Raw genomic sequence first — 15,153 nt, forward strand, 5'->3', positions numbered from 1 at the left:
CCTCGATCCGGATGTAACCTGAAGGGTGAACCGAATCCTATTAGACTCTACCCTTATTTAAGATCTAGGTCCAATTTTTTCTGATTTCTAAAGGTTCGGGTTTAAGTGAACTTTTCAGAAATAGAGTTATAATATTTTAGATCCAAAATCTATTCAAACCATACCTTTGAATCTAAGTTATTTAATATTCTTTTTGCCTTTTGTGTTTTAGAGAAAAATCTTTGTATCTATTCTCAAGTTTTGTCATTTGGACTATTATAGACTCTACAGATCATAAGCACTAACGAAAGTCAATAAATATAAATGGTATTAAAAATTTAGCAAAAATGAAGGAATGAGCTAGACTCTTAGGGTTCTAGGTCTAGGTTTGGTCGGACCCGATCCTAACCCTGCTCATGTCTATCCCTACTTGCATATAGGAACTACTACTTTCGAGGTAGTAGTATTTTTTATGAAGCTCTGTTTTATAGGAATTGGTAAAAAAAAAAATTATTTGGTTGCTCATATGGGAAGTTATATCTAAATAGGTTCTCCTATGTAAGCAACTTCTTCTACTTTGTGGGAAGTATAAATTACTAACTTCCTACAATTTTTTAAGAAAACAACTTCACTTCATCTTACTTCCTAGTAAGTTCTATTTCATTATTTCCCATGAGTTTCTAGGTGTAGGGTTGTCCAAAATACGGTCTGACTGCACCAAACCGCAATCATTTGTGATTTCAAATTTTTCTATTAGTTTGTCATTTCAAGAAAATTGTGGTTTGCAGTTTAGGTTGGGTTTGAATATATGTAAAACCAAAATTACATCGTAAACAACAAAATTATTTAGATGAACTATTTATTGGGTTCTCAACATCTTTGTACAATTGTACCACATAATCTAGTCATTTATGAGTTCTTTTTTCAATAATTTATAGAAAATCAACTATTTTCCAACAACAAGTTTACAGTAATATTTAGAAAAAAAATAAAATCTTAATTATTAGATTACAAAACTCATATGGCAGATGAAAAAATGGTTAAACTGCATTGCATCAAACAGTTTCATGTTGTGCGGTTTGGGTTGGTTTGGGCAAAAGTGTGGTGCGATTTGGTTCAAAAAATGTCAAACCATATTTTTGATGTTTGGTTTCGGTTACATCCTAAACTGCATCAATCTATTCCTTTTTATCTTCATTCCTAAATATTGATTACACTTTGACTTTTGACACTATTCACGAATTTCAATTTGACTATCATTTGTGATTTATGGCTAAGAAAAAATATAGTCATGTGGGTCTTTTTTGATTCGTCTCTATATATACTTTTAGAATATCAACTTTTTGAATTTTTAACAAATACTCCCTCCGTCCTCTATTAGTTTACCCCTTTCTTTTGCACAGAGTTTTAGGAGGAATAGTATTGTGGGGCATACAAAGAGAGAGAAAAGATTATTTATACTTAAAGTTGAATATATGTGTGATGAATAGTTTGTGGTCCCATTCCAAAAATAACAAAAAAAAAGAAAAGGGGTAAACTAATAAGGGACACCCTTAAAAGGAATAGGGGTAAACTAATAGAGGACGGAGGGAGTATAAAGTTAGAGATATAAGTGCTCAAAATTTTGCATCAACATGCATGAAAAATATAGTGTAACTATTATTTAAGAATAGAGGCAGTATTATGTGTTACCTTTTTGGGCATATATAACAACTCCACTTATAAAAGATAATTGTGTTTGGTGGGTTAAACTAACCCACCATGTCCAATCAGAGCTCGACCTAGACTAGATGACTTATATGGGTCCGACGTCCGACGGTCCGAGGTTACATTCTTAATCTACCAATTTAAAATAAAATATAGGTGTACAATTGAGTTTGGAATAACCTTACTCCAACTTATTAGTTGTTTACCCTCTAATGGCCTAATATCTACCTTATCTATCTTGTTATCTTGCATGGCCCAACCCGATGACCACTCTCTCATGGATTTTAGTAGGCTACTCATTTCAACAAGATGCATCTTTTTTTTAGAGAGCTAAATCTTAATTATTCCATAGTTAAGCGTGCTTGGCTGGGAGTAGTTCAGGGATGGGTAACCTCCTGAAAAGTTTTCTAGGGTGCGCATGAGTAAGGACAAAATGCGCCAGAAGAACTTGTGTTGGTTATTGAACCCTAAGTACAACTCTATAATTCTCCATTATATTTCCATGATGAGATATTACAATTTGTTAATCATTGAATGGCTACTATAATATGAACTTTGTTTTTCAACAAAAAAATTTTGAACTTTGTGTTACAAATTAACATCCTCTAATATGGGCTAGTCTACCGGTAAGTATCTCAATATTGCACAACCAAGAGTTCAATAATTTGGTTGTCTCACTTGTGTTGTATGTAGCTTGATAACTTATCCCACACATAGATTGAATAGTTGTAGTCATAGAATTGGGTGGTAATGAGCTATGAAGTAACTAAAATGGGAAATATAACTTAAATTCATCTATGTTATTGAGGCTTTATATTCAAGTAATGGTACCAAACTATATAAAGCGTTAGGGGTGATACATAATAGAGGTCTAAAAGGACCATGACCCCTGCTGAAAGCCTAGTTAAACTAATTATAATAGATTGTGAGAAGATTAAGAAAGTGAAAATAAAAATTTTATCGGTAAATTGGCCCCCTCTATAATCATGTTTATAATTCTTTATTAAATTGGCCCTCTCTACAACCAAGCTTAACTTTACGCCTATAAAGCATTCTCCCGTCATAGTTTAAACACATATTCAGTAACTAGTGTAACGAAATACACAAGCATCACTCAATATAATAAGGAGAAGGAAAAGTTGTGTAGCATTAACCAAATTCAAAAGTACACAAACATCAAATCGAAGTTTCTAAAACCAACTGCAGCTACAATATCTTTCTTTCACTTATCAAATAACCACATAACAACTACTTTGGCAACAAAATGAAAGACATAATAGAACATAACATAACAACTACTACTTTAATTACTACTACTAATTAGTTCCATTAATTACTCCTCTACCTCTTCGTCCTCATGAGCTATCTTCTTCTCCTCTACTATCTTTTCATTAGCAGCCTCTTCCTTGACTTCCACCAACACCTTAATCAACTTCTTAAGACACAAATCGGCACTTTCTTCAGAAGATTTAGGCATCAAATTCTCAGCAACATCAGCTGGAGTAATCTTAACCTCACTTAACAACTTCTTAATCTCATCAAACATCTCATAATATTGATCATCAGCATCATTATCTTCCACTTCATCAAGTAACAAGTAATTCTTTGCTAAAACCTTAAACCCTTCAAAACTACAATAAGACATCTCAATATGTTTGTCCATTCTTCCCCTTCTTATCAATGCAGGATCAAGTTTCTCTACATAATTTGTAGTAAAAACTATGATCCTTTCTCCTCCACAACTAGACCATATACCATCAATGAAATTTAGTAACCCTGAAAGAGTAACAGCACTACTTCCATTGCCTACATTACCATTATTTTCAGCAGCCACCTTCGCGTTATCCACCTTCTTCTGATCTTCGTCATTCTCCAAGTACTCCTTATTGTCCATCTCTGCATCCCCCTTGATCTTCTTGTTCTTCTTCCTTTGGCCTGTTAATTCGAGTGAGCAATCGATATCTTCGATTACTATAATCGATTTGCTCGTGGTATCGATCAAAAGCTTCCTCAACTCGGTGTTGTCTTTCACTGCAGTGAGTTCTAGATCAAATACATCATACTTGAGCAAATTTGCCATTGCAGCAATCATGGTAGATTTCCCTGTTCCTGGAGGACCATATAATAAATACCCTCTTTTCCAAGCTTTGCCAATTCTTGCATAGAAATCTTTACTCTTGCTGAAATTTTCAAGATCATCTATTATCTCTTTTTTCTTGTCAGAGTCCATTGCTAGTGTGTCAAATGTTGCTGGGTGCTCAAATGGTATGTGACTCCACATTATGTTGCCAAAAAGAGAGTACCTTTAATTCAGAAAATGGGAATTATATTAAACAAATTACCTCAAACAATAAACAGAAGACCAAGCTCCCGGGAATCAAGCTTAAACATTGTGGTCGAAGTCTCAACAAGGTGGCGGATGTATTAGCCAAGACTAGTAGACATTCGGATATTAGTAGCATTGTAACTAGGACTTTTCCCTATCCCCTAATTATTGTATGGAACTATATTTTGAGGATTGTAAGACCTTATTTAACTCTATAACTTAATCTAGTTGCATTGTTCACAAAAAAAAAAAAAACAATAAACAGATAACTCATACTTCCTGGATTGGCTTAGTTGTCACAATTTTTTTGTTAGTTAAAATTTTTTCACAGTTTTGCTGTTACTTATTGACTTGCAATGTCTATTTACTAGTCACCAAACTGATCAAGTCGTGTCGGGTTCAAAGATGAAGAATTTTCACTCAATTCTAACCTGACCCATAAACTCGAACAAATCCAACTAGTAATTTTTTAACCCACCTTTTATTTATGTATAAATATCATGTCAAAATGAAGCAAAAATAACAAACAAATTACAAATCTTAAATAGATAAGAACAAATTTTAACTACCACAAGTCACATGTATGGTTACAACATTAGACCAACCTATTTGATAAATGGATGATATTGGGTTAACCTTTACAAGACTACAACAAACACAAATGAAATATACTTCCATTTCAACATGCCAACATAGTAAATTTGCTAATAAAATTCAGTCATTATTCTTACTTACGAAGGTTAAAGGACAGTATAAAAAATTTACCTTGACTTTCCCACATTAGTGTAAAGCTTCCTCTGCCTATTTCTGAGTCTGATCTCCTTCCCTTGCTTAACCACATATTTTAAGTATTCTTGAGTTACCAAATCCCTATATTTTTTGTGAAATGTAACTCTATAGAACTTCATTTCTGGCTCAGAAGAGTTAGATTGAGGGAAAAAACCCTTAGAACTAGTAGAAGAAGCGAGTTTACCAGAATCCCACCAAATTTTAACACCTCTAAATTCATCCCCAACTTTTTCATACTTGTCTATTATTAAAGTTACACTCTTTCCATCACGTCCTATCTCCCCCATGAACCGCTTAGCGGTCTTAGAGGAGATAGACGAGAGGTAAGATTGAACCGCGGTATATGCCTCATTTCTTTTAAGACGATCCCCAGATTGTTCGGGGATCGTCACCTCAATGTAGGGGTGGAATTGAGAATAGAGACGAGTGATACGTTTTTCGATGAAGCTACGGAGCTCGTAAGGGATGAATTGGCTAAACATTGCCCATATGAACATGATACTTGCTAGTGTTGAACCTAGCTTTGTCCATTTTTCGAGCATGGTAGTGTTGTATTTTGGTGGCATTTGTTTTGTTAAGTGGTGTAGTAGTGGGGGTGTTGTAGGAGAAGTCTTATATGATTTCATACTTTCATGCTACTAATATTTATAGTGTCTAAATTGTTGATGAGAAATGGCAAATAGTATGGTTTAATACAAGTGAAATGTACTGAGAAAACAGCTAGTATTAATATAAGAGATTTGAACATATGGTTGGTGTGAGTCTGTCAAGTAAGAGAGAGTACTTGAGCGAAGTAGACTAACTAAAACTTGTTTTTGACCAATTATTTGGTTCGTAGAAGAGGAGTCTGTGAAAAGGGCTTAGGGAGAATCTTGTCAGTGTGTGAGTTGTTTTCATGAATGAAATGGGTTTCAATTTCAACAGAATCTCAATTTTCAGGAAAGAAGATCAAAAGATGTGTACAACAAGTAAGAAGTTATCGATCTATTGTAGTATTATGACTAGTTATTCAGTTATTCTTTGCTTGGATTTTTATGAAAAAACACTAAATGCCAAAGTGTGTGTGTGTGAGGGAGTTATTCTTGAGAGAGAGAGATAGAGAGAGAGAGAGAGAGTTATTCATCCGTACTGTATTGAATTTAGTTGTTGCTCAAAATGGTCTATTCATCAGTTAGATATATATCAAAAATGTGTTTCTTCATGATGACTAAAAGAAATTGCTTACATTAATCAACCACCTGGTTTATTGATCGTCGGGATCCTTATCATGTCTACTTATTACAAAAATCTCTTTATGGGCTCAAGCAATATCAACGATTTGCTAATTACTTATAGTTGATTGGTTTTGCCAAGAGTGGTTCTTACTTTTTATTCATCGTTGCTTGTATATACATTGATACACAATGTTTTATGTGGATGATATTGTTGTTCTAACATCCTTCGACTTGCTTCATCAACAGCTCATATCTCAACTTGCTTTTGAGTTTTCTATCTCTTGGTTGGGACCATTGAATTATTGGGCATTGTCACCCGTCCTTCTTCTGATGTGGTTCCCTTCCAACTGAAATAAGCTCAAGAAATTTTGGAGTGCGTTGCTACTCCTGTAGACATATCAAGTTCAAAGTTGGTGATGATGTTAGTCTCGTTGTGGCCGCTCCTAGTCTCTATCACAGCCTCGCAAGTGTTGTCCATTACCTCACTTTTCAGCAGGGCATGTCTTTTCATGCATGACCCTAGTGAACCTCACTAAAATGTATTGGACGTATCCAACGATACATTCAAAGCACCATTATTGATCATGGTTTATATTAACACCCATCACTCTACTTTTAGCTACTGTTGTTTATTGGATGACATGGTTTTCGGAGCAACAACTAATTCTTTCTCGCTCTAGTGTCAAAGCAACTACGCATGGCATTGCCAATGCTGTTGGTAAAACCTGTTGGCTTCATAATCTTCAGTTTGAGTCGCATTGCTCTCTTCGTCAGGCCACTTTGGTATATTGCGATGATAACAATGTTATTTATTCATTAGAAACCTTGTTTAGCAGCAACGTATTACCTAATCATGTTAACATGGACATCGATTTTGTTAGGAGAAGGTTGCTTTAGGCGAAATTTGGGTTCTTCGTGTACCTACTCATTATATGTTTCTCGGCATTTTCACGAAAGATTTGCCCCAACAACTCTTCTTGGAGTTTCGATCTAGTATAAGTATGTATCCTCCTCCCACTACAATCGCGGGGGTGTGATAGAGGATATAATAATGATTCCTTGATTTTCCCATATCAGGTTAGGGTACCTATTTATTATTTACTATCCTAGTGATTTTAGGTATTCTATTTATGGTAGGACTTTATTATTTTAAAACTATATAGTTTAATCAAAGAAACAACTCAATATTGAGGAGTTTTACCAAATCTAGCAACGATAATGGGTCAGTAAATATAACGCCTCGAAAATTTTGAACCCTAATCGATCGTAAGCGAAAGCATAGCTTAAGCATGTTGGTTATTAGCCCACTAATAAATTAATAGCCTAAAATTTGAAAATCAACTATACAAATGCTTATCATAACTTAATAATTACAAAATATCCTAGACCTCTAAGATCAAACATAATCTCCTCAACATCTCCCATTATAATAGCCATACTGCAATTGTTCTTCCGTACCTAAAACATAAAACAAAACGCCATGAGCCGAAACTCAGTAACATACTACTCTAACATCGTAAAACATTTCACATCATTTTGTTAGCAAACAAGGAGGAGAGAAATAGTAAAACCACTTCACAAACATATCAAATCATTTCTAAACATATCATAAGCTTCATCATTATCCTTTCATCTTACTTAATCATATTGGTAACTTGACAAGTATAATAGATGGGACGTCTCCCCATAACTTACAGAAAGACGACCACAACATAGGTGACACTTTCGGTGCCCACTAGAAAGGCGGCCACAACAAAGTTGACACTTTCAGTGCCCAGATTATGAACCAGAAACGTCTCCCCATAACATACAGAAAGGAGGCCACAAGATAGATGACACTTTCGATGCCCACATTTTTAACATAAAGGCGGTCACAATAAAGGTGACACTTTTGGTGCCCAAATACTCCCAATAACCATCTTTCATTTAACTTTATCATGTTTCGTTTCTTTTACATATCATAATTACATTACATCATCGTAATCGTAATCGTAATCATAATTACGTTACATAACCGGAATCATAATCATGAAACGTAATTGTAATCATTAAGTTAATCATAATAATAATATCAAAATCGTCATACTTCATAGCATTAAATCATTTAATAAACATCATTTACATAACAAACCTTTCATATCCCGCACACCATGCATAAATGATATCACATAAACATCGCATGAAGCATTACAAAACATAGTTGCAAAGGAGTATGGGTGCTAGCAATAGACATTACCTGAAATCCTGCTTACCAACTTTCATAGTCGGGGGAGGCCTGTAATATCCTTTATCCTTTAATCTAATTAAAAATATAGTAACAAAGTTCATTACTATTTAATTAGACTTTGACTTTTCTATAGTATTCTTTCATTAGGTCGTAAATTAGTTAAGTGATTACTCCTAAAGTCTTTTTTGTTATACGAGTCATACATAGACATAATTAAGATGCTAAGCATAATTTTGAATCGTAATTTATATTGCTATTGTGAACATCTTTTAAACTTAAGAGTCATATTTAAACGAATAGTACACGAGCATGATAAGGGAACTCAACTACTCTCTTGGAACATAATGATATTATGACAAAAACATGTCAACGAACAATTTGGAAGAATGATGAGTATGAGTCAAGTTGGAATGGAAGTTTCCATCAGATGTGAAGACATCAAAATGATGGAACTACCAGTTCGAGAATTCAAAAGTAAGTCATCAAAAATCAGTCCAGTATTTGAGGTAATTTTATATTCATGGTGAAATATGACTTAAGTTATTATGTTCCTACTATTCACATTAATATATTACATTGTTAAAAAAATTTAATTTGAATGCATATTTTTTACAAGTCTTGCTTTAAAATTATGTGAATATATGTTCTTTATAATTTCACCTTTCATGGACTGTTTATAGGAACAAGACTTAATGAAGTATGACTTGAGCATAAACATGTTCTTTTTCAAATTATTATCAATTTGGGTTCTTACACATACTAAAATTGAAGTGATTATATGCACACTAGCATAAATATGTTACACTTAATTTTTATGTTGTAAATGCATATTCTCTTGCCTAAAAGTGTTAGATTTCTATAGAACTGTGGATGCTGTCAAACATGAAAGTCCTAAGTTGCCAAAGATACAATGAAAGAAACCTTGTTGGAACAAGACAGTAAATTCTCTTAATATATTTCATTTCATTTAACTTTTAGAGGGAACATTCTTAGCCAACTATCAAGAGTTCACACCACATGTCTTCAAATACCCTTTGATTAATTAATTTTTCATTCCATTCATATCCCGTCACTTCAAATATCCTAATTCCCATGTGCTCTAAATTAAAATTCATGATTTTTTATGGTTCAATGATATATAAAGAGTGATAAATGGTATATACATTTTGAGGGGGAAGTTAAGGAGAAGTGAGAAGCAAGTATTTTACGTTTTATCAATTGATGCTTAGAAAGATATATCATTAGATGGAACTACTCATATAAGTTCCTAAAAATGAAGGAATAATAAGGAACTCAGGGGGGGAATAAGGAAGTAATCAATATCTATTTTCCGTTATTGGAGGTGGATTTCAAGTATGTGTTAATTCTTTGTGGTAGGTAAATGTGACATTCTAGGAAATGTACAACAACTTGTAATGACACCCGTGTTAAAAAAAAAAAAAGAAAAAAGAAAGAAAAAAAGGGTAAACAAGGGTGATCCAATCTTTATTATTTCCTATAAGTCAATATGTCATATATATGGTTGTGAAAATGCTTACTCATGGATTTGACGATTTGAGAAGAGGAATATAAGCGAATGATTGAAAAAACTTGACTATAAAGATGAATTCGTTCAAGTTTCTTCACTCAATGAGTTCCTCATGGCTGATTAGTTAAGTAAAGTGAACTTGATAGGTATATATATCAAGGTGAATGTATGTGGGGTTTGACAATGTGAGGTGAAGTGATTAACTCCAATGATTGTTGAGAACCTCCTATTTAGGGCTGGCAAAAGTCGACCCAACCTGACAACCCGACTCGAAATTAGCGGGTTTGGGTTGAGATTTTCAACCCGATTAGTTAAATGGGTCGACCTGAACCCGACCTGAAAGTTAAATGGATCAGGTTCAGGTCGAATTTTCTGACTGAAAATGACCCACTTGACCTGATTTGTAAATGGGTCAAAATCAGGTCGGGTCAACCTGTATAACCTAACCCGAATAATTGAACTAAAATAAATTTGTGCAGCCCAAAGATTTTGGGCCCAAAAAAAAAAGAAGTGATATTAGCCCAATAGGAAAAGAAAAGAACGCTAAGTCGCTAACCCTAAAATATTTCTAGTTTTCCACCTCCTCATCCAGTCACACTCTCTCTCTCACACAGGGTCTCGGTCCTAACCCTAAATTTCTCTCACTCTCTCTCTCACTCTCTTTCTCTCTCTCACTCTCTCTCTCACACAGGGTCTCAGTCCTAACCCTAAATTTCTTCAACATTCAGGTAATTTTTTTGTCAATTTTTTTCTGCTGTTTTTTCTGCTATTTTTCTGCTATTTTTTATGCTATTTTTTTCGATTTTTTTTCGGTTTTTTTTCGGCTATTTCATTTCGTTTTTTATGCTATTTTATATTTTTTCTACCATTTTATTTTATTTCGTTTTGTTTTTTCTGGTATCATTTCATTTCGTTTTTTATGCTATTTTATTTCTTTTTTTTTCTTCTATTTCATTTCTTTTTTATGCTATTTTATTTCATTTTTTATGCTATTTTATTTCATTTTTCTTTCTGCCTTTTTATTTCGTTTTTTCTGCTATTTTTTTTCTTTTTTTTTCCTGCTATTTGATTTCGTTTTTTTTGCTATTTTATTTTATTTTTTTTCTGCCATTTTATTTTATTTCGTTTTGTTTTTTCTGGTATTTCATTTCGTTTTTTTATGCAATTTTTTTCGTTTTTTTTCTTCTATTTCATTTCGTTTTTTATGCTATTTTACTGCCATTTTATTTCGTTTTTTCTTCTATGTTAAATGTTCTGTTTTTTTTATGCTTCTGTTTTCTTATTTGTTAAATGTTCTGTTTTTTTTATTCTTCTGTTTTCCTATCTTTTCTTACCCTTTATTTATTTGTTTACTTTGGTTTACAGCTTCAAGGAGCAAATTGAGCTCTCATCAGAGGCATAGGAGAAGATTTACTTGTGAACTTGTGGTTGTCTTAGTCTAAAACATTAAGGATTTGATTTGTAATATTTTTAAGTATGAATTTGGTACTTAGTAGTTAGTATTATATATGTGTTATTGCCAAGTATGAACTTGGTTAGCTAAGTTTGTTGAAATTTCATTGAACTATGCAATTGTTTTGAAGGTAAAAAAAATAAAATCTGGTTATATGGGTTGGGTCAACCTGAAAAAATCGGGTCAAACAGGTTCAGGTTGACCCACTTACAACCCGTTTTAAAACAATTCAGGTCAAACTGTAACACCCCCAAATTTCTCTCTTTATAAAGAATATATTTTAATATAAACACTTGAGAAACTTGAGAGTATTACCGCCACGTGATAACGTTAAAGGCTAAAACTACTAACTACTAAATTAACAATGCAGCGGAATTAATAAAATAACTTCTCTTTATTGATAAATAAAAATTTATTATTGTTTCAACTAAGACAAAGGGAAATATAAAACATAATGACTACTAAACTAAGCTATGTAGTAATCCTCACTAGCTCCCCATATGTAGTATGCATCAGTCAACCTGAAAAATCTGCTCACCAAAAGGATCATCACAGGGACAAAGCCATAAAACAAACAAAACAAAATGCGTGTCAGTAAAAATACTGAGTACATGTATATGCGGAAACTTAAACACTTTATTAAACATTCAAAAGAATATTCATATAAACCTTTCTTGAATACTTATAAATTCCTTGGATACTTGTATAACATAAAGTATATAACTTTAATAAAACTCCTTTTCCTTACCTAGGTACCTTTCCTAAAGTGTGCACACCCCCCAAGTTTAGTATTCCTTACTGAGTCTATTACGAGGGGAACTACCTTGTCCACATGACTTATACAAAAAGTACATGGGTAAAATATAATAGCTACCGTTCTTGTTAGTAAATAACAAGCCGTGGCCTCTTTATAATTGTGATCATAAAAGATCATATAACTAAGAAAAATCTTTCGGAAATAATCCTCCTTTAAAAGAATAGTAATTCTTTTATAAAACTTTAGCCATATAAAAGACATAATATTAATAACTTGCTCATATCAAATAATCTTTCTTTGTAAATAATAATAATAGTACTTATAATTTTAGCCCAATAGTGGCGTAATATAGCGACTTGCTCACAAAATCCTTGAAACTAATTTTACCATACTCTAAGATTTGTAAATTGATGAGATCATAAGTCAAACTAACAATGTAATCTGAGCACTATAATGTTGTACTACTATGCTATATCGACGCATGGAATTTCACAAAGTTTCATGAGCTGGTAACTAAGACAAGTGTGCCTTAATAAGTTTTAAAGATCAATTACATGATCTAACTTTTAGAATAATAACAGGTTTCAAAGTCCAAAAAGATGTACTACTAGATCCTTAAAAAAAAACGGTTACGTAATATAACATTAGACTAATAGCAAGAACTACTAACATGCTTATGGTAAGTTTATAAATTTAACGCATTCATCAAAACTCATAAATTAAAGTTAATAATAAAACTCATAAAAACATGTCTTTTAATCCACAATAATAACCCTATAAACATGATACTAGGTATGCAGAATAATATATAGAAATCTACATATACACGCACCTTTAAAAATAATAATTACTAGGGAGGAAAATAGAGAAGGTAGGCTAAGAGGGAGAGAGAGTTTAAACTTGAGAAAAGAGATTTATTCCTCAAATTTGGTGTGAAGAATATGGTGGGTGGAGACCCCTATTTATACTAGTTGGGGTAAATAGGATAAGAATAGGAATAGGAACTAAAAGATAGATTTTTGAGAAAGATAATTAATTTTAGCTAGGATAAAATATCTTTTATGATAATATAGGTAGAATAGAGGAATATTCCGCAAGATAAATAGTCTAGATGCTAATTTAACCAAAAGATAAAATAAACCAATTAACAAATTAACCCAAAAGATAAGATAATAAAAAGAAACAACCTTGGAACAAGGTAACTCACTGGCGTGAGTTCCTTCACGTCATTTAAAGACTTCCTTTTTTCTTTTTCTTTTTTTTTTTTAATCCTTTTCGAAATTTCTTTTAAAAATATCTTCTAACTACTTGGATTACAAGTTATAAACTTAGGCCCAGTATATAATTTGGGCTAGAATTTATTTGAAAACCCATAATTTAATACAAAGGCCTATTTGAAACCTTTATAATTAATAAAAGCCTTTTTAGTATATAAAACCTTTTAAAAAGATATAACTAATAACTTACTAAAAATACGGAGTATTACAGACTACCCCTCTTAAAAGAAGTTTCGTCCTCGAAACTTAAAGCAAGCAATGCAAGGGACAAAGCAAGTAAGACACATATACCACCAACTTCCTATAAAAGTAAGTTGAATCACATAATAACTCATAAAATATGTCAAACAATAAGGTTCTAAATCAAACGCGCGAAACTCTATCGTATTCTACCCCCCTTAAAAGGAGTTACGTCCCCGTAACTCTACTACTAACCTTCTGCAAACAACTCTGGATATTTCTTTCGCATGTCAGCCTCTGCTTCCCATGTTGCTTCTTCAGACTTCTGATTAGACCAGAGCACCTTAACAATTTTAACATCTTTGTTTCGGGTACTTCTAACCTTACTGTCTAAAATCTTAATAGGCCTTTCTTCATAGGACAAGTTCTCATCAATTTGAACTGTTTCAGGCTGCAACACATGCGATTTATCTGGAATATACCGTCTCAACTGAGATATATGGAACACATTATGAACACGGCTTAATTCAGTAGGTAGGGCTAGTCTATAGGCCACTTTTCCAACTCTATCCAATATTTCATATGGGCCTATAAACTTAGGGCTGAGCTTCCCTTTCTTTCCAAACCTCATCACACCCTTCATTGGTGATACTTTCAAAAGCACTTTTTCGCCCACTTCATATTCTTCTTCCCTACGCTTCAGATCAGCGTAACTTTTCTGACGATCTTGGGCTGCCTTAATCTTTCCTTGGATCATCTTAACCTGTTGCACGGTCTCTTCAATCAATTCAGGTCCAAGTACAACTGTTTCACTTATATCGTTCCAACATAATGGGCTTCTACATTTTCTACCATATAAAGCCTCGAATGGTGCCATGCCTATACTTGAATGATAACTGTTATTGTAGGAGAACTCTATCAAATCGAGATGATCTTCCCATGAACCCTGATATTCCATGACACAAGCTCTTAACATATCTTCTAAGGTTTGTATGGTCCTTTCAGTCTGGCCATCAGTGGCTGGGTGAAAAGCAGTACTCATCAATAGCTTCGAACCAAAGGCTTGCTGTAGCTTCTGCCAGAAGTTAGACAAAAATCTAGAATCTCGATCAGACACAATATCTTTCGGTACTCCATGTATTCTCAATACATGCTTGATGTAGGCCTTAGCTAGTTGGTCCATCGACCATGTTGCCTTCATAGGTATGAACACTGCAGACTTGGTCAACCTATCGACAATTACCCATATCGTATCATTCCCAGATTTACCCTTAGGTAAAGCAACACGAAATCCATCGAAATGAATCCCACTTCCATCCTGGCACATCTAAAGGTTGGACTTTCCTTGGGGTCTTTTATGTTCACTCTTCACCTTTTGACATGTTAAGCATTTGGAAACAAATTCAGCTATGTCCAACTTCATACGAGCCCACCAGAAATTCTTCTTTAAATCCTTATACAACTTATCACCCCCTGGGTGCATCGAATATGGAGAATTATGGCCTTCTTCCATGATTTTCAATTTCAAATCTTCACAAGCTTCGGGTATACACCACCTTCCTTCCATTCTTAAACTTCCATCTTCATGAATTTCGAAGTCTCCAGCATGACCCTCCCTCACCTTTTCTTTATCTTTTCCATCTTTTCATCTTTTAATTGAGCTTCCCTAATTTGATCAAACATCGAGGGTTGATGGTCAATGCACTAAACATTTTC

The 15,153-nt window shown here is 33.4% G+C and overlaps 2 protein-coding genes across 2 annotated transcripts in view; one reads left to right on the forward strand and one right to left on the reverse strand.

Moving 5' to 3' along the window:
- Positions 1-15,153, forward strand: part of LOC104894148 (histone H1) — a 49,166-nt gene that overhangs the window by 20,633 nt on the left and 13,380 nt on the right. The gene's annotated exons all lie outside the window — the stretch shown is intronic.
- Positions 2,881-5,831, reverse strand: LOC104894147 (AAA-ATPase At3g28580). The gene is made up of 2 exons (XM_010680327.4): positions 4,778-5,831; positions 2,881-3,989 (listed from the first exon to the last, which is right to left on the reverse strand). Exons 1-2 carry the CDS (start codon positions 5,425-5,427, stop codon positions 3,020-3,022), a joined length of 1,620 nt encoding a protein of 539 aa, XP_010678629.2. The 5' UTR covers positions 5,428-5,831; the 3' UTR covers positions 2,881-3,019.

Source organism: Beta vulgaris, chromosome 5, assembly GCF_026745355.1.
Source record: "Beta vulgaris subsp. vulgaris cultivar EL10 chromosome 5, EL10.2, whole genome shotgun sequence".
In the NCBI taxonomy this organism is placed as follows: domain Eukaryota; kingdom Viridiplantae; phylum Streptophyta; class Magnoliopsida; order Caryophyllales; family Amaranthaceae; genus Beta; species Beta vulgaris.